The sequence below is a fragment of the Pomacea canaliculata genome, linkage group LG10, assembly GCF_003073045.1.
Source record: "Pomacea canaliculata isolate SZHN2017 linkage group LG10, ASM307304v1, whole genome shotgun sequence".
In the NCBI taxonomy this organism is placed as follows: Eukaryota; Metazoa; Mollusca; class Gastropoda; order Architaenioglossa; family Ampullariidae; genus Pomacea; species Pomacea canaliculata.
This window is the reverse complement of record NC_037599.1, coordinates 8,230,894-8,248,950: the sequence shown is the minus strand read 5'-3', so window position 1 is coordinate 8,248,950 and position 18,057 is coordinate 8,230,894. Positions and strand designations below refer to the sequence as shown.

General features: G+C 43.5%; 1 protein-coding gene across 3 annotated transcripts; it reads left to right on the top strand.

The window, feature by feature from the left end:
- Nucleotides 1-786: 786 nt before the first annotated feature.
- On the top strand, nucleotides 787-17,277 carry LOC112573250. Of its 3 annotated transcripts, none has more exons than XM_025253448.1 (3): nucleotides 787-939; nucleotides 12,742-13,064; nucleotides 13,640-17,277. In XM_025253448.1, exon 3 carries the CDS (start codon nucleotides 13,895-13,897, stop codon nucleotides 14,942-14,944), a length of 1,050 nt encoding a protein of 349 aa, XP_025109233.1. In that variant the 5' UTR covers nucleotides 787-939; nucleotides 12,742-13,064; nucleotides 13,640-13,894; the 3' UTR covers nucleotides 14,945-17,277. The 3 variants fall into 3 exon arrangements, with proteins under 3 accessions (XP_025109233.1, XP_025109234.1, XP_025109232.1); XM_025253449.1 differs by lacking the exon at nucleotides 787-939 and adding an exon at nucleotides 1,202-1,353; XM_025253447.1 differs by lacking the exon at nucleotides 787-939 and adding an exon at nucleotides 8,316-9,299.
- The last annotated feature ends 780 nt before the right edge of the window (nucleotides 17,278-18,057 follow it).

The window sequence follows — 18,057 nt, the reverse complement described above, 5'->3', positions numbered from 1 at the left end:
ACAATTGGCTTATTCTTTTCATGAAGGGTCAGAGTCTGTTTGTGTCCGGGTTTTGTTAGCCTATCAGTCTATCAATATTAGTATAAAACAGCGAGTTGCCTACGTCATGCTGAAACCGGAGCTGACTATCCATTGAACTCAGGGTCACAGACAGTTCATGGCCCCGATCAGTAGTCAACAACTAGCAGGGGAGAGATATTTTATGAAAGGTCTTTTTAAGACCATGTCTCTAATAACATGATTTTGTATTATGTATTATGTGCTGCAAGTCCTACTTTTAGTCGAGGACAGTTTGATTAACTTTGTCAGGCATGCGTTTCGAAATTCGGTGCCCAGAGGAATAAGAATAATAATAAAGTTAATAACATTTGGCGCTGAGACATTCAGCGAGGGCTCTATAATGGCGATTCCATGTCCAGAATGTTTTCAAAATAATATGAACATAATTCTCCCACTGAAAATCATGTTTATGGTGCTCATAATATGCTGTTTGTATGAACTAAATCACATTAACGCGGCTTGTTTAGAGTTTCGAGGGAAGGGCGAGGGGAGAAGCAGTTAAGTCTGATGACGTCAAATAGTCAGTCATGGTTTATCTACCACATTTCTCACCTGACGTACTTGCTGACTCAGTGTGCAGCCAGTGGTGCTCCACCTCCCCACACCACCCCACTCACCTCCACCTCACCCCCCGACCTGTCCACGTGGTGTGCCCAGCGCCTCGTGACGTGTCGTTAACCTCTGTGTCGCCACTCGTGACCAGCAAAACTCGCTCCGACTCGCGCCTACGCGATGCCTGTCTATAAAGTGTGGCTGAGACTGGCAACTGGCGACAGGAAGCAGCGCCGTGAGTTACAGTCGCCATCTGTCTGTGGTCAGCTTGCGTGTTGTTTGTTTACTGGGGGACCAGGCCGCTCTTACAATCTGTCTATCATACCGGTAAGGAAATATTTACTCAGTTTACGTCGCACGTCTAATATTTTTTAAAAGGTGAATTCACATCGTCTCGAGCATTTTGTTGTGTGTGTCGGTGATCGACTTTAGTTCGACCTCGCTCGACTTTCCCACTTTATCTCGGCGGCAAATGTGGGCCAAAGTCAAGCGATAAAATTGTGACAGGCTATTGTGGTTACTGCCCTACCGAACTCTTCAGCAAAATGTTCAGACCATGGCAGCAGCACCCTAAGGGCGAGCCCCACACCGGGAGCTGATGTGTCATAGTTATGTGTCATTGGGTGTAGTGGTGGTAATGGTGATGATGGCGGCGGTGGTGGTGGTGTGCTCGGGCGATGTTGGGATGCGAGTGGAGTGTCAGGATGTATGTTGGAGCTCCACAGGTCTGCGACTTGAAAGGTGAGTGGTTCACACAGACGGCAACATCGCTGCATCTTCCTGTGTTCCGCTCAGCGCCCTCTTCCGGTGCTGGCGCCTGAGGCTCTGTGTATCTGATGTCCTGTAACCATGACAATTGCATTCCAGATGATGCAGCATCGCATACCTGGACCAGCATTGGCCTCATTTAGTTTCAAGTTTCCACCGCTGCGATCGGCGCAGAGTTACAGTCTCCTGAGACCGATCCAGGCTCTGTAGCCTTATAACCGCCTGAGGCTGATCCCGGCTCTGTTGCCCTATAACCGTGGTGTTGATGTGTGTCAGTGGCAGAAGGTGCAGCCGAGCTGTTCTCATCCTCTGTTCAGTGTTCTGTCTTTGCCTCTCCTAGCTGAAGCTCACCTGTCTTTGTCTTCTGTTTGCTTTATTCTTACCATTGATAGCCACCATAGTTGTGATCGCATTATTTTCGAGAAAAACGTGGATTTAAAAAGTGTAAATGTTACTATATTATTATTAGTTAGTTACAATTCCCACTGGGATTTTTCACTTCTTAGTTTTATTTTCCTTTTGCGCGAATTCGACATAAATTGTGATGATGCTCTCGCGATGGCAACCAGAACTTTGGAAGCAGTGTCTCAAGGTCAGTTAATATCTCATTTCCGGTGATGCAGGACTTCATCACATCCATCACTGATGTGCACACGATATCTGCGTCGCTAGGTAACAGCTGCAGGAAAAAACCCGGTCTATGAAGAGACATGGAACATGATTATCCGCCCATCTGTTCAGTCACTTGACTGACTTTTTATGCAGAATATTCCTGAGCAATGTAAGTGGTACAACGTGTCCAGGCCACAGGCAGACCGGCACAGGGAATAATTACTTTTGTAGTACCGATGATAAACATACACTGCCTAAACTGTTTTAACACAACAACAACATAATTCACTCAGGAAGGAATTTAAACTCGCTAATAATTATCATCGTCTGTTCACCGTAATTAAATTTAAACAATGAAATGACAGCCGAAGCCGCACTCTCTGCTCTCTGTTAATAAGGGAAATTCATTGGTATTCAATAACCTGCTCGCGAAAACCAAATACCAGTAATGGGAAATGTCATTTCCATGCTGATTGGTGCTGGGATTGATGCCCGCCACCATCATAATTAAGGGCCTTGTGAGGTGCAGGTTTTCTTCCTAGTATCTTGCACTGACCTGTAGTCTTTGTACATTGCCCAGTCAGAAAAATATAATTGCACCCTGCTTGACCTTTGACGTTTATCGGACAGGAGAGTTGTACTACTTTACTTGTTTTGTTTACGAGTAGCAAGCAGGGATGTCAGGGAGGCAGAAAGTCGCTGTTGACGACCTCCTCGGATCTGAGTCTGAATTATTCCCACCCAGCAGCTGCTTTGTTGCTTTAAAGTCAGCGGAAGGACATGGTTTGGCCTTCTCACACCATCCGGGCCCTCGACACAAAGGTGGACCATGTTCATTGACCGTTTCTTCCCACAACGGCTATCGAACATTCTAGCAAGCAAAGTTTACAACTCCTGCTGTGTTCTCGAGGCAATGCGAGTATTTGGCTGTAGATGATTAATGCCTTGTCTTATAAAAAAAAAGGTTTTCTTGTGAGTCGATGCTTGGGGCGTATTCCCTGCCGCCAGATGGACCATGTCACAGCAAATGGAAAACAACCGTTAAAAAGCGTTTATCTTTGGAATTGATTAAAGACCGCGTACAACCCGGCATGTGTCATAAGATGCCTTGGCAAAGGGACCCTGGCAGATAACAAGTAGTCAAAACGAGTGGAAAAAACAAGCTTGTGAGAAACAAACAAGGCTTTTAGACTGACCGCATTCGGGGTAAAGTTCCTCCCCGAGCAAGATTTACAGGTCACAGTTACCTTGGCAAATTGCAGATTTATCAAAAACAAACCTAGCTTTCAGACGGACTGGCTTCTGTGTAACTCATGTCTGAAACAAGATTTGGTTCGGGACAGTGCGGCTCTTCTTCTCATCAAACAGCTTCGAGGGCGCGAGCTTGTCGGCGTGAGACTGTTCTTCAACATGTTCTTTGAAGATGTCCACTGGCTCCATCTTTTCATCTTCTTGATTCAAGTGTTCGCAATTAACATAGGTCAAGGCTGTTGAAAATCCAGCTTCAAATGTCAGGAATTAAAATAGTAAATTACAATTGTACCTACAGTGGAACCTCGGTTAGCGAACGCCTCGGATAGCGAATATTTCAGATAACGAACAAAACATTCGTTAAAAATTTGTCTCGGATAGCGAACAAAATTTCGGATAACGAACAGCCACGTGAACCACACGTGACCGACCAGCATGTCATCATTCGCGCTCGAGACACAGTTACGATCGGTCGTTCCTTATCTATGAGCATCCTTCTTATTTAGTGATAAGATATTTAAATAAGATAATCCTCAATCATGGCTCCAAAGAAAAGTCTGTAGAGAAGTCTTTCCCTAACAGTGCGATAGGCAATATGAGGCTAAACATTTTCAGTGTACTGCTGTGTATATGTAGTACACATACTTCTATGTATGTGTATACACCTTGTGTTTTACGGTATATACTGCTGTACTACTGTATGAAGTTCATATACTATTTTGTATATGCATATATCTGGGATAGCTGGATTTTGAGTAAGAGTTTGGACAGCCAACAACAAGAAAAATAAGAAAGTCATACAGATAGAACCCTGCTTACGAAGTCTCAGTAAACTTTATGGGACCCTTGAATTTTCGGGAGAAGGAACAATCGAGAAGTGACCTCCTCTACATGATGATCAGGGCCGCCGAGAGCCAGCCCGGGCCCCGGGACAGACGACCTCTCCGGGCCCCTTGTACTTGTAATCGTAAATTATTTTCCCAGTATATAATGTATTGTTTACAATTCGAAAGAAGAAAAAAAATCCACTGACCAATCCCCATGACAGCTGCGGGCCCGGGTACACCAGACCCCCTTGTCCCCCCCTCTCGTCAGGCCTGATGATGATGATGAGGAGGAGGAGGATAAGTTTCGTGCACCCAGCAACACATTTTGACCGCCTGTTGCCTTCCAAGTGATGATAAGCATGGAGGGTTTCTTTGTCTGCAAGATGGCCGAGACCAGTAACATCTGTCGTTATGGAGCAGAGTTTACGTTCTGTCAAATTCTACTTGAGGGATTTTATTTTCGTTTTAAAAGGAGTCACAAAGCTTTCTTGCTGCATATAAAACTGTGTGGCATTTAATGATGTTAATATAGAGGAGTGTGTGGAATTTAATGATTTCAGTATAGTTGGCATTGCAGGTTCAATTTAGGTCTCTTGCACGTTGAGAAATATTTCATAGCCGGAGCGCTGTTTAATGTTTGAATGACTGTAGGGGTCTTTCATACAGATTTCACATTAAAGTATATCATAGCTACGCAAATAACATTAACAGTAAAATATTCACAGACAAGAAAATAAACACAGAGGCTACCGGAGTCGGAAAGTCTTACCCGTAAAAAGACTAATTTTTAAGATTTAGAAAACATCCTTACGAAGATCTTCTGTAAATTCTTCAGTTATTTGTTTGTACGTTAACTTTGGAAAGATTTCCATGCAAGTAAAAAACTAATGATGGAATAATGTCAAATGATACCAGATAATGATACGTTCACGATAAGACTTGCCGAATTCAAAGTAATCCACCCTTTCCATTCTCAAGATACGAACCCACAAATATCAGCATGCACAGGTCAAGGCCACTCGCACAGACGTCAGAGTTGTACATAACGAGTCATTAGGGGCTGGGAACCAATTAAATCTATTTCCTTTATTTCTTATGGGAAAAACTGTTTCGGATAACGAACATTTCGGATAACGAACAACTTTCCAGAACGGATTATGTTCGTTAACCGAGGTTTCACTGTACTTTCTTCTCGAACATTCGCAGCCTGATCAGCTGCACCAAGTATTTTTCTATAATGACCGTGCAGCTGGTCAGTCACTGATGGTGTCAAGATTCAGAACTCCTTATCGTCTGCGATATTTTTAAGTTTAGAACATCCTTATCTAGGTACATTTATTTTAAAGCAAGAGCTTTAGTTACTATAATCTCTAGTCTCCCCTTCACTGAACAATATCTAAAGCAAAGTTATTCTTGTTGGTTGCAGGTTTCTCAAAATTCTCTCTCATTCCCCGTTTTGGATGCTTCACCTGACTTTAGAAGACTTTCCCCAAGCATGCTCCATTTTAGTTGCACACTCAAGCTGGTGCAGAGTTCAGCGAGAGAAGCTAAATATTTTGTTGCTGCAAAGACCTTGTTAAGCTCGCCTGCTTGCTTTACTCGTGTGTCAGGAACAAGATGGGAAGATTACCTGCACTTAACCGGATTCTTTCAGATATAAAAGCGAATTCGTTTTTGAAATTTCTACAAGCACTTTAAAATAGTTATACAACACTGCACCCACAACGACTCAAATATTGGAAATGCTTAATTTCATCATTAACTGAAACATGCACACGCTTGACTTTAGCTTAAACACCAGCTTCAGAAAGTGAGGCCAGGTTCAAACAGGTCACGTGACGATGTGATAGCGTGAAACTGTGGCGACAGATGGTCCTAGCAACTGAGACAATAATTATCTGTCTCTAGACAGAGTGACTGTGTCATGTATGTCATTACAGTCTCTTTTACAGAGATTGTCATCAATATACATGTACACATTTAAGCTCCGCGCAATAATCTCTTATAGAACTTTCTTTCGAGAAACCTTGCGGTTGTATACACTTATCAACCAAACAACATCCGCAACAACAAGTGCTGCTTTAAGAGGTCAAGTGATGCAACCCTCGTCACTGACATCACTAACAGCCGGTCGTCGCTAAACTAGTTCAGGTTAAAGGTCTAGCATGGCGCAGCTTGCTTTGGCTGCTGTTTACAAGATAAACGCCTACACATATCAACGTAAACATAAGAGATCAACAACACAACTGTCGTGATTGTACATGGATACGTTTATACTGTGGTAACATCCAATGGGAGAGCTGGGACTATATTTTAACAAGCTATATTCTGTACAAGCTCAGGTCAGGTCACCATTTGCAGCGCTTTCTGTGCATTGAATGTTTTTAGGAATGTATCTCGAAAACAGAAGGTGGGGATTCAACTCGATTTGGAGAAATGATATCTTGGACTGAATGTTACCCAGTCACTAGAAAATATTTGTACTTGGCTAGACCTTTAACTCATTGGAAATGTTAAAAATGTCAGTAAGCACGAAATCAAGTTTAGAAACTTTAAACCTTCTTCCGGTCTTTTTTTGGCACCCAAAGGAGTCTGGAAAGAGATTCAGCTTAAAAAAAAAAAAATCACAAGTTTTACTTTGTGAGCTGTTACTAACAATTGTCAAGATCGTCAGGGGGTTAGTATCTTTCCTGGAAGACGTGGATTAACTACCAACATTCTAGTATTATCATGCAGATTTACAGCCAATGAAAGTTCCAGTTTGGAAAAAAATTTGGAGATATGTGGGGTTTACAAAAATTCTAATCCTAAGATTCAAACTTCTCTCTCTCTCACTCTCTCTCATACACACACATACACACGAGATTCTAGGTGGCGTCCTCGATCTGATTCAAGTGAACACCACTGAACACTTTGTGTAGGTTTGTAGACTTATCTCTCGGCAAACTCTCATCACTTTGGTTCCTTTTCTTCAGCTTTGCTTACATAATCGATTTCTTGCCTAGACTTCATCAAGGTAGACCCACTGTTGACATGGTGATCACTCAAGCATTCATGCGATCGCACGTCATCCGGGCATCTTGTTCCTCCTCCACTCTAATCCGGGGCCCGACGCTCGACAAATACATCACGCGCATCGATCTGGCCGCCAGGCAGAAGTGGAGAGGTTATTATTCACAACAATCCGATTCCAAATGAACTCTGAATCATAGTGTTCACCGTATTAGCTCTCCTTGTTTTACTTGTCTTCGTTTGTCAGAGATGAAGTCTGCAGAGTTTCTCTCATCCAGGAACGAGTCTGCGGCACAAAGCTGGGGTCAGATGTCATGTTTGGTTTCTATTCGTGAATGCTTTTCATCATGAAGCGATTTCCTCTTGTAATAAACATTTCGCTGAGCTTATTGTTATAATCAGTTTTCTCCATTACTGCAAGATAGTACAGTTGTAGCAAGATGAGGCCTGAGGAATGTTCCATTGAGTCAGAAGCTAAATATCTAGTCACTGATGATCAACAGAAGACTGAATAGACAAATGAATGAGAGAGAGAGAGACAGCGAAGAAGAAATGTCCTCTAAAGAAAATCTTGATTCAATGTACGCTTTCCGCAGTCGTGCAAAGGTTTGTTTATCTGTAGAGAGGGAGTCAAGGATGTTAGAGGCAAAGAACAAAGAAGCAGAAAAGCTGGTTGGTAGCCAAAGATTCAACGTAAGATTGCAGTGATGAGACCTCGCCGAGGGCTGGCGACGATGGGCAAAGAAGTACTGACCTTGTCCTTTGTTGATGTCTGGCCTTTTATTTTGAGAAACATAAGGTCGTGTCAATTTCACTTGGACAGAAAATTGTTTTTATGATGTGTGAGAAGAATTTTCATCATCTTTCTCTCCTAATTACAATGGCGTACCCATGTCATTGCGAGAACATGAACAGTAGTGAAGAAAGACATGACATCACTCAGAAGGAATATTCTCTGCCTCCCTCCATCTCTCTTTCTTCTTTCTCGCAGTAAAACTTGCCGACGTCTGACCACTGAAATCACGGAAATCACAAATTCCATTGACGGCTCGCGGGCACAGGAAGGTCATGAGTATTGATTACTCCCCCTTCCCATACCCTCCCCATACCCTCCTCATCCCTGAGAACTAGGTGGCGCAGGATGCGCTCCCTAAGTAGCCGCTAGCGCCAGCCAGGCGAGGCTTTAGTCACGTGATCAAACGTCCTGCAAAGAAGCTTGCCACCATCCTGTTGAGAGAGTGAAGACCTTGGAGGCTGATTTTTTTTTTCTTCTGACCTTTAGTCTAAACTGACAGTGAGGTCATCATATTGGTCAGGATTTTTTTTCCTTCTTCTCTGAAAATCGTGCAATTAAAAGTGTCTTTTTTTCCCTCGCTTCGGTGTTTTTCTGTATCCTTATGGGCTTCCAAAGAACCGTTGAACAACGTTTTATATACTCATAGGTTCTTCACTTCCACATGTGTTAGCATGAGGAAGCTTTATTTTTTTTTTTTTCTGCTCTACATTCTATCATTCGTTATCATTCAGAACGCCTGTCTCCCTGCTCACCTGTCCGGCTGGCTGGCTTGTCACATGCGCGCCAGTGGGCGATGAACAGTCACGTGATGGGATGGATGCCACCCCTGCATCCCTGGCCTCGACGAAGTCGGTTATTCAGACACGGAAACATATTCGATAAGTATGCACGCCGTGCAGGGCGGCGTATGACCCAGTGCGACTGTCGTCAACCCTCGTGACACCGACACACTGCCGAGGTCAGCAGCAAGACGAGGACTGTGCTATCAGCCTTCAACACTCGCGCAGTTCCGGTATTTCTAATGGCGAATAATTTCTTTGTTTCTCCCGGAAAGACTGCTTGTTTTGTGAAGCAAACCTGCTGTGACAGTTTCAGACACCATGCTGAGTTCGCGGTGAGAGGAACTAATCCACAAAAAAAAAAAAACCAATGGAGCGGAGTACTTTGCAGGGTCCTGTGAGACACGGTGCGTGACCATGCACGCGGGATGGTGTTTGTGGTCGGCACACACGCTGTGGACTGTTGCTAGCTGGCTGTCAGGCCGCATCACACCTCCAGGCTATGGACTATAATCATTCCGCAGACTTTCCATCGGATGGAGTATGAGAAATGGCAGTTAATAGAGAGGGGGTGGGGCAAGGTTATGAGGAGTGATGAGGTTCAAAATGGTGGCAGCTGTCCACGCACACAGTGGAGGTTGGGTAAGCATGTTTTTTTTTTCATTAAAAGCACGATACAATAACAACTGTAGATGAATGTAGAAAGGTAGCATGTGAATGTTTACAGCTGGTGCTTCACAGAGCGCAGTTGTCGATAATCGAAATGAACTGGTACGTCACATACAGTGCAGCTGACACGTCACAGCTGTGAGCGAGACTAGATGAGTGAGACCTGCAACATTAAGGAAGAAAACACGGAAATATGGAACAAAAATTTGTCGACATCCTAGCTCTCGGCACACGTATGCTACTACTGATACAATTTGTTATCATGAACGTACACAGCATCACGCTAAAGATAAGCACACGACAAAGCCTCGTGTTGTTGTCTTTTCTTTGTATCAAACTAATAAGATGAGCATCACAGCTGCACATTCAGGTTCATGTCGCATGACGGTCACCTTCCTGTTGTAGAAAACAGGAAACGATTGAAGCCGAGATGTGAACGACCAGATGTGTGCCTCTTGCCTGTCTGCACGGCCATGCATGACTGTGTGCACACGCGTGAGTGCACGTATGCACGTCTGCTGACAGGCAGGCAGGGGGTAGGAGGGTCTGGTTACAAACTCTCACAGCTGCCACCAGCCGTCGGCAGAGTAGCTAATGATGTACAAGTAGAAAACACAGTTTTAGTGAGCTGTGCGAGTGAACAAGCGAGCTCACTGCTGTGGTTGTCATGGTGTCGTGTGAGCGTGAACTGTTTGTGTCTGTGGTGGACATGTCGGCAGCGACACGTGTACCTGTAGATAGATATACATGTATAGCAACGTTCACACGCATGTACGGTGTGTGGTTAGAGGAGAGTAAGTGTGCTGTGTGTGTGTGTGCGTGAGAGTGGGTGTTTATATGTGTGTGTGTGAGAGTGCGGTTACTTACATGTATGTGCGCGCTTACTTTCATTTCGCAAACTTCATGAATGTTTATGTCTTTGTTGTAGACTTCGCTTGGCTTCGTGCTGGCTATGGCTATGGGCTATGGCTGGCTATTCACTTGAGTTATTTCGAAGGCCCAGGATGTCATTCGCTCTCATGTTTTCATCCTGTTCGTGAAGTGATGCATGGCTTCATTCTCTGGCGTGAAGTTTCTTAGTCTGCTAAAGCTTCAATCATTCTTGCCGCCAGCAAAGAGTATTAACAAGAGGATATAGTTCATGTTGATGCCAGTTTTTATAATTTATGACATAAAAAGAAGCCCATGATGGGTTTATGGGACTTTCGTGTTGTACAAGGCACACTAGCTTACACAAACAGGCGCACGTGTGCGAGGGCACGCACAGACATCCATCTCTGGACTCGCACCTGTTGAGGAGATTAATTTACTGGTCCGCCGGTACTGGTCGTCAGGGTCAACTACTGGATAGACGCAGAGGTTGACAACTCGCCAGTCAACGCTTCTAAGGCAAAGATGAGCAAGTACAACACCAAACGACCAGTCCACTCCTTTCTATTCTACGAGGTGCGATGGAAGACACAATGTCGTGCCAGCCCCTCCTCCCAAATGCTTTTTTAAAGTCGATTAAGTTGTCGAAGAGATCCCATGTTTTTTCTGGAAGTGTTAAGAATAGTAATTGCGACCGTTTGTTGGACCATTCTTTGCATTCCCAGACTTTTTTCACAGAACAGTGAGGGCCTTTGTCGTTGTTTTTTTTTTTCCAACGTGCTTGAGAAGTTCAGCTGCGATATTGTGAAAGCCAGGTGACATCCTCCCTTCAGACTGCTTACTGTTCTCTCATCCTCTTCGAGTAGGACTGGTAGGTTTGTAGTTTTTTTAGAGGATGTTAGAGATTGTCGTCAGCTACATGTTGCAATATTCAGTCCATCGGCTTATCACTGGGGTGCTTTCTGTGACAAGATGGCCACTGCTGTCTTTGATGAATAAAGTCTTGTGATGACCTGTCATGGTGAGCTTCAGTGCCTTCAACTCAAGCTACTTACTGAGGATGAGCCTCTTTGATGTCACTTCCTGCCATTTCCTCCTTTATGGTCTTGCATTTGTTCTCGAGTTGTGTACCTGTCCGATTTGTACTGTTCCATCATTTCTAGAATTACTTTTCGTGCCATTCTGCATTGAGAAGAAGCCCTAGGAATCCTTCCAACAAATGCCAGCCTGAATTCGACTGAGCATTAATCAAGCCATTGCTGTCTCTTATCTCCCTATTTATCTGCTGGGCGTAATTGGCAATAAAAACTATTGTACACATCAGTTTTAATAATGCAAGCAAGGATCTGTTATTCTAGCTAGATATATCAGCTTGCATGGACAACTATTTAGCAACAAAAATCTCAAGTTTAATTTTCTACAATTTTTAAAAACATAAAATCAGTTTTATGGTCATTCTCAAGAAATCAGTAAAGTGCATCAAACAAATTCTCTCTCTCTCTGTCTCTCTCTCTCTCTCACGCACAGGGATAGAGAGAGGACAACAAAACAAAGAGAGAGTTTGAGGACAGGTGTTCAGACAGGAAGAGTGAAGGTGAGAGTGAGCTCTACAGAGTTTGCAGTCCACTGTCCCTAGCAAATAGCAGCCATGTAAATACCGCTAAGGCTCTAACAGTCATGGTTTTGACATGCGTCCACTTGAACTTTCATTGGGAAAAGCTGTAGGTTGTAATCTTCTAATTAATCTCGCCCTAGTTTCGATCGCCCCGCCATACATTTCCTACAGTGTCTGACCCCCAGTGGCTGCTGTACTGAACTTATCTGTCACCCCACAGTTTACACCAGGTCATTTGGACTGACAAAGAGTTGTACAGACTGACCATTTCTGAGTTCAAAAGTGGAATCTAAGGGAAGGGAGTAGAATTAATCGGTTTTATCTCTCTTTAATTCACAGCACTGGTTATATCCTGTCGGATTTCCATCACAAAAGTCCTTTGAAGTGTAGTCAGACCTGATGATCCGTGACACAGAGAAGACTGATTGCTTCTGTCTGTGTTTAATTAGGACCTAGCCAGAAGGCTATTATAATTACTGTTGCATGTAATGTTCTTGTATTTCTTTTTCATTATGTGAGGCCAGCTACTTATCTACATATCTTTCGCATCTTCTCATTTTCACGACGAATATTATGGGCTCGAAAATCTCTTCCTAATCTGGCTGAACTCTGAGTGAACTGGACTTGTCGCGTCTATGAGAGAGCTGAGTCACATTTAGCCTCCTACCTTCCTCCTACATGGGATCGCCTACGAAGGAAGCAGGAAACGATGTTCCTCTACAAGGATGACGGTCATTCCAGTCATGGAAAGAAGTAGCAGCAGTAGCAGAAAGAAATCGCTAGAAAAATTCTTTCTGACAACATTGCTATGTCGTTGTCATGACCTTCGTAAATGTAAAGAAATTTCATTTTACAATGAATGAATTCGTCATTTATTATTAAATAAGTCGTTCACCATTATTGTAATATTCACAATGTTGTGTGCTTCAGATGCAGCGAAGACTCGCACTAGAGCAGACTTTACTCCTTCACGTGGACGGAACTGTCACTTGGTCGTTAGCTGGTGACCGCCAGTGATCCCCATCACCTGATGTGAGGAAGCAGTGACCTTTGCACCGACAACTCGGCACTGACCGTGTCTGGACGAGACTTGCCGAGAGTTCATTGAATATCGGACACCTGCACGTGTTGATGGGAAGCCATCCTGCGCGTGTGCTCCACTCCAGGCCCGTCTTTCATCACTAGGGTAACACGTGCGCCCTGCTGCAGAGGAAGTGACGCAGACGGCGGTTTATATCCGCTTTGACCATCAAGTAAGCTACTTCTTTATCTTCTCAAAATTCTATGTTAAGGTGTTACCGCCATTAAGGTCATCCCAAGTATGTATTCTGAGGTTTCTCTCTTTTGCCATAATTTTGTTTTTGATTTAATTGTAATGGAAGTTAATTTATTTTAAAATCACATTTCTGGAAAGTAATTCAAAATTGTATACACGCGTAAGATGTGAGTTTTGCTTCACAACTAAAGACTTCAGTCTGTATGTCGTCGTCGGCTTCATCATCATCCATCATCATCAATCATCATCATCATCATAAAATTTTATTTTGAGTTTCATTAAGTGAAATACGGAAAATGTAAATCTTGAGGAATAGAAAAAGCAACGAAAACTAATAGAACGATTATTATTAAATATATGTATTTGGCATTATATATTTGTATATAATGTATAAATAATTTTGAGAAAATATCGAACTTTTGACCTAATTTCCAGGTTTTTCTCTATGTCCCATTACAGTTAAAATCTTTCATTTTAATTTAGTAGAAGAAAACAAAAACTATAATTCTTAAAAGTCACACGAAGTAAATGTGAAGAAAAAATGTGTTGCAGATTCTTCATTCTCTGTCATGAGCCAGCTTCAGCAGGTCACGCCTGAGCACGTGCACTGGAAACACGTGCCGCCTGGTTCTGAAGCGTACGAGCGGGTGCTGAGGATCTAAGGGGTCAACCTGTTCAGTCTCTTGCCTCCTCCTGTCAGCCATCTGACCCTGATCAGCCTCCTTCTGTGACGTCGTTCGAGGCCACTCTACAGCACCATAGTGTTGGCCGAGCTGAGGTCGAGGGCTGGCGACAGCGACTACGACGATGAAAGCGACGCATGGCATCTCTCGACAAATCGACATTTCTGATGATGTTGCTGAGCATGCCGCCTTCAACTCTAGGACCGACATCAGTCACCATGGCAGTCGCACTGGAAGGCCATGCGTGTCCGTGGTGATGGTGCAACATGACGTCAGAAAGCCGTTGAGAGAAGACACAAGCCTAAGTAAAAGACAGATTTCGGTTCCTTTCGCTGAAGAAGAGCTCTGGGAGTTTGAAAGTGCGAGACAAGAGGGGGAGATCTGTGATTTTATTGAGAACTTGATTCCTCGCAAGAACGGAGTTGATTTGCCGCAAGCCATGGGAAACAACTCTAGCCTTCTGCTGGAAAAGCATCCAAACAATGGGAATGATCCGCAGGCGCCTTCCATCCTGAGAAAGAGTAAATCATTCTCAAAGGCCGGCCAGAACAGGAGAGCTGTGCCTTCAAATCAAAATGTTTCTACTCTTTCAGGTCCCACAAATGTTGATGTGGATCACAACAATCTAGGTTTAAGTCACGTGGCCGTCGGGAGAATGTCGTGCGAGCTCTCGTCAGGCAAAAATGGGGAGTCACGAGACCGCGGCCGAGCCTCTTCATTCAAGACCGACCACAAGTCAAAATTTTCAGGCAGAGAGTTACATTCTTTCTCTGAACATAAAGGCTCATCGTCACTCGTCCACCAGGACAGCGAGTCAGTAGATGGACATGGCGATAGCGGACACAACACGAAGAAACACTCGCGAAATCTCGCTCTGAAACAGGAAGACGTTGGTACAGACAGATTTGAAAGAGACGAACACGTCAGGCAAAAGTTGACTATCCCAGCAGGCCGCTGGAACGAGGAGGAATCACGTGAAGCAGGTGCTAAAGACTCTCTCATTTCGTCGAGGTCGGGAGGATCCAGCCATGACGGGGATCGTTCTTCATCAGGGGCACCACAGCAACTCGACCACGTCTCCAGCAGAGGCCAACACACCCTGTCCATCCACCCTCACCCTGCGCACTCAACCGACCCGAGACTAAAAGTACGATCGGATGACATACAGAAATGACCAACGGCGACGCAACTAGCAACGGCAACGGGGAGGCGGAGATCGTTGGCGAGCTGGGGCTGGCCACCTCCCACTTCCGGCAACGCTCCATGAGCGACGCCATCGTGCACGCGCGGCGCAGGCGTCTGCAGTCCTCTCCCATGCCCATGCATCACGTGCTGATGGAGGACGTGCACGCTCACGTGCGCTGGGCGGATGAGGAGAAGGGGTCGCCCCTGGCAACCAGCGTATTAGTCTCTAGCGTCCGGCCTCGAGCTTATTCGCACGGGTCCGTCGACATGCCTCACAAGCCCATTCTTAAGAAACCCACAGGGTTCTAGCGGGACTGCTCCTCGGGGCTCTAGAGGGACAACTTGATGACTTGCTCGGTACAAAGATAATAAAGAGATATCAAACTGTGCAAACGTATTAAGAACATGTTTCCCAAGTCTACAACACGGAACTGAAATTCAGGGAGCTGTGTTTAATATTACAGACAAAGTATCAGTTATCCAGTCCCCCATGACATCCGTCAAATATGCTGTGAAGTCCCCTTCCAATTATAATGCCCTCGCCATTTATTAGGAAGTTGCTGGATGTCCTTTAGGACCGATTGAATAAACCTCCTCAGGACACGTATAATCGAATAACTTCCCCTAGACACCTGTAATGAAACCAAGAGACATTCTTTGAAATGTGTTTCTCTAGTGTTTGTCGTAAGAGTAAGCTAATATTGAAACAGCATTAAGGTAAAACTTTTCAAACGATTGACACTCTAATTGTCTCGAGAACAGTTCGTTCTCTGAAGAACGGCTAGAAATAACCCGGATGATGAGATAATGCGTCTTTAACGGAAGGGAGTGTCTCAGTGACATTAAAGTGGGTCCTTTCTAAAGTGGGTCCATCATTCCTATCACTGGCTCGCAGACAGGAACCGGAGATACCCATCGCTCCTGAAGCATCGGCTACAGACACAGGTCATTTTCCTTCAGGTCATCTGATCCCGAGGTCAGAGCCTGTTTACTAACACGACCTCGCAATACTTCCTGTCCATAGCTACCCCGAGACACCCTTGTCTTCAGTTCTTATGACCCATGGCTGTTGTCTGAACAAAGCACGCGGGTTAAAGTAGTCTGCAAGTCTTTATTATGTATTATGTATTGCGATATGAGTTATGCTTCTCTGTGACCGGAAAGCTCCGAGTGTAATCAGTGCCAGGTGCCTGTGTCTTCCGGTGCAAAGAGTTGTCCGAGTGCATGTATTCAAGCAGACAGAATTCATGAAAACCTTAATGTATAGATGACCTGAACAGTGTGATCGATATACACCAGTGATGTTATGCCAAATATGTCTATCAGCCTTTCCATTTCGCTGCTTGTGGAATAAGCAGGTGACAAGATATCAGGAGGAATTAATTCACTTTATTCCCGTGTGAAAGGTTTTATCATTACTCTACCATGTGTCACTAGCTGTCACTTCAGTTCAGTCCCTTGACTCGGGTAACGGTTGGCACGAGGTCAAAAAATAGATCAGATTAATTACTGCTTGCTGTCTTTAAAGGGGTTTATCATGGTATTCTCTTTGATAGTATTTAATAATGTCCAAAAATTCAAGCGGTTGATACTGAAAACATAGCAGACGATCTGTTGGAATTCAGACTATTGTGAAGAAAAAGAGTACATCTCAGGATTTGTAAGCCGAAGTTTTATGTGTATATATGCTTAGAGACTTAGAAGCTGATAACTGAAAAAAAAAATCAAGATTGACCTCGCATTTTTCTTCGTTTGCTATGATAAGTTGTAGTTTCATGAGTTCAGTCTTCGGCACGTTGTACTTTGTAAATAGCAATGTACTTAATAAATATGGGCATGCGATACAGTGCAGGGTCCACCTACCATCTTCCCTCCCCTCCCCTTTCATAAAAGTAAGGACTGTGCAGTGCATGGAACGATCGACACATCCATATTATCCAGACACAAATGTTTAATAAACCGTGCCTTCTTGTTGTGAAGATGTGCTTACAGTCCATGACAGTCATCACTGTATCTTGTAGGTGGATGAACAAGCGAGTGAACGATTGACTTTCACGTTCACCTTTAATTATTATGTTCATTTAGTTATTTATTTTAAGAATTGATCTGTCATTGAGTCAGTAGGTGGAGCGGGGAGGCGGTCGCGGGTGTGCCAGAAGTTAATGCAAGGGAACTAACCCGCTACTCTGCTGTCAAATTTGTTTTACAGACTTGCTTCCCTTAAGTACGTTGAACCTATGTGACCTGTTGAAGATAAAACGATTTTCTTCGTTTGGTTGTCAAAGAATACAGTCAGACAAAATAAAAATGCTTATAAACATTGCTTATAGTTGCATAAATGAAATATGCAACAAACGACTTACCGTTGACAAAAACAAACCTAACCGTTTGTCTTCTCACTTGTTTTCTTTGGAGCAATACTACTCATCTCTGTTAAGTTATAAGTATTAATTTTCTTCAGAAAAAAAGAAGTTTCCTTTTTTCTTTTATTGTATTGCACCTCAGTGACTAATACATTTAAATGCTAGATCAGAAAACTCGATCGCAAAAGTTACACGTGAATTTAATATGTGAAGTCTGAAATGTACGTTTATAAGTGCTTTCTTATAGGACTTGAGTATTTTCTACATCGTACTATAGTCTTATTCGCTATCCACCTCTCTCTCTCACACACACACACATGCGTATCTGTAAGCACGTGAATTCATACAAAAAACGCAAGGTACTAAAGGAATTGTAAACAGTACTTACAAACACATCTGTTCGTTTCATCTCTTACTGTGTAGGCAATCCAAATCAGGGTTAAAACATTCCTTACAACAAACATGCATTTATTTTTTTAAAGAAAAGGTTATGTGGATTAAAATTTCTCTCCATTAGCTTGTGGGTTATCACAGAGAGCTGTGTCCATTACATAATCTAAAGGGTTTAGAAAGTATCTTCGGATCGCTTTACAAACTTAGCCGTTGATATCTAAAGGGTTATAAACTACAACAAAAAACAATAGTTTACCAAATAAATATGGTTGTGGTACGAGACTCTAGAATATTAGTTATCATCACACCTCGCACCAGTCCTCAAATGACAGACATCAAGACGAGT

Excerpts from the sequence above, each read along its gene's own strand:
- LOC112573250 (XM_025253448.1), top strand. The coding sequence starts at position 13,895 with ATGAAAGCGACGCATGGCATCTCTCGACAAATCGACATTTCTGATGAT.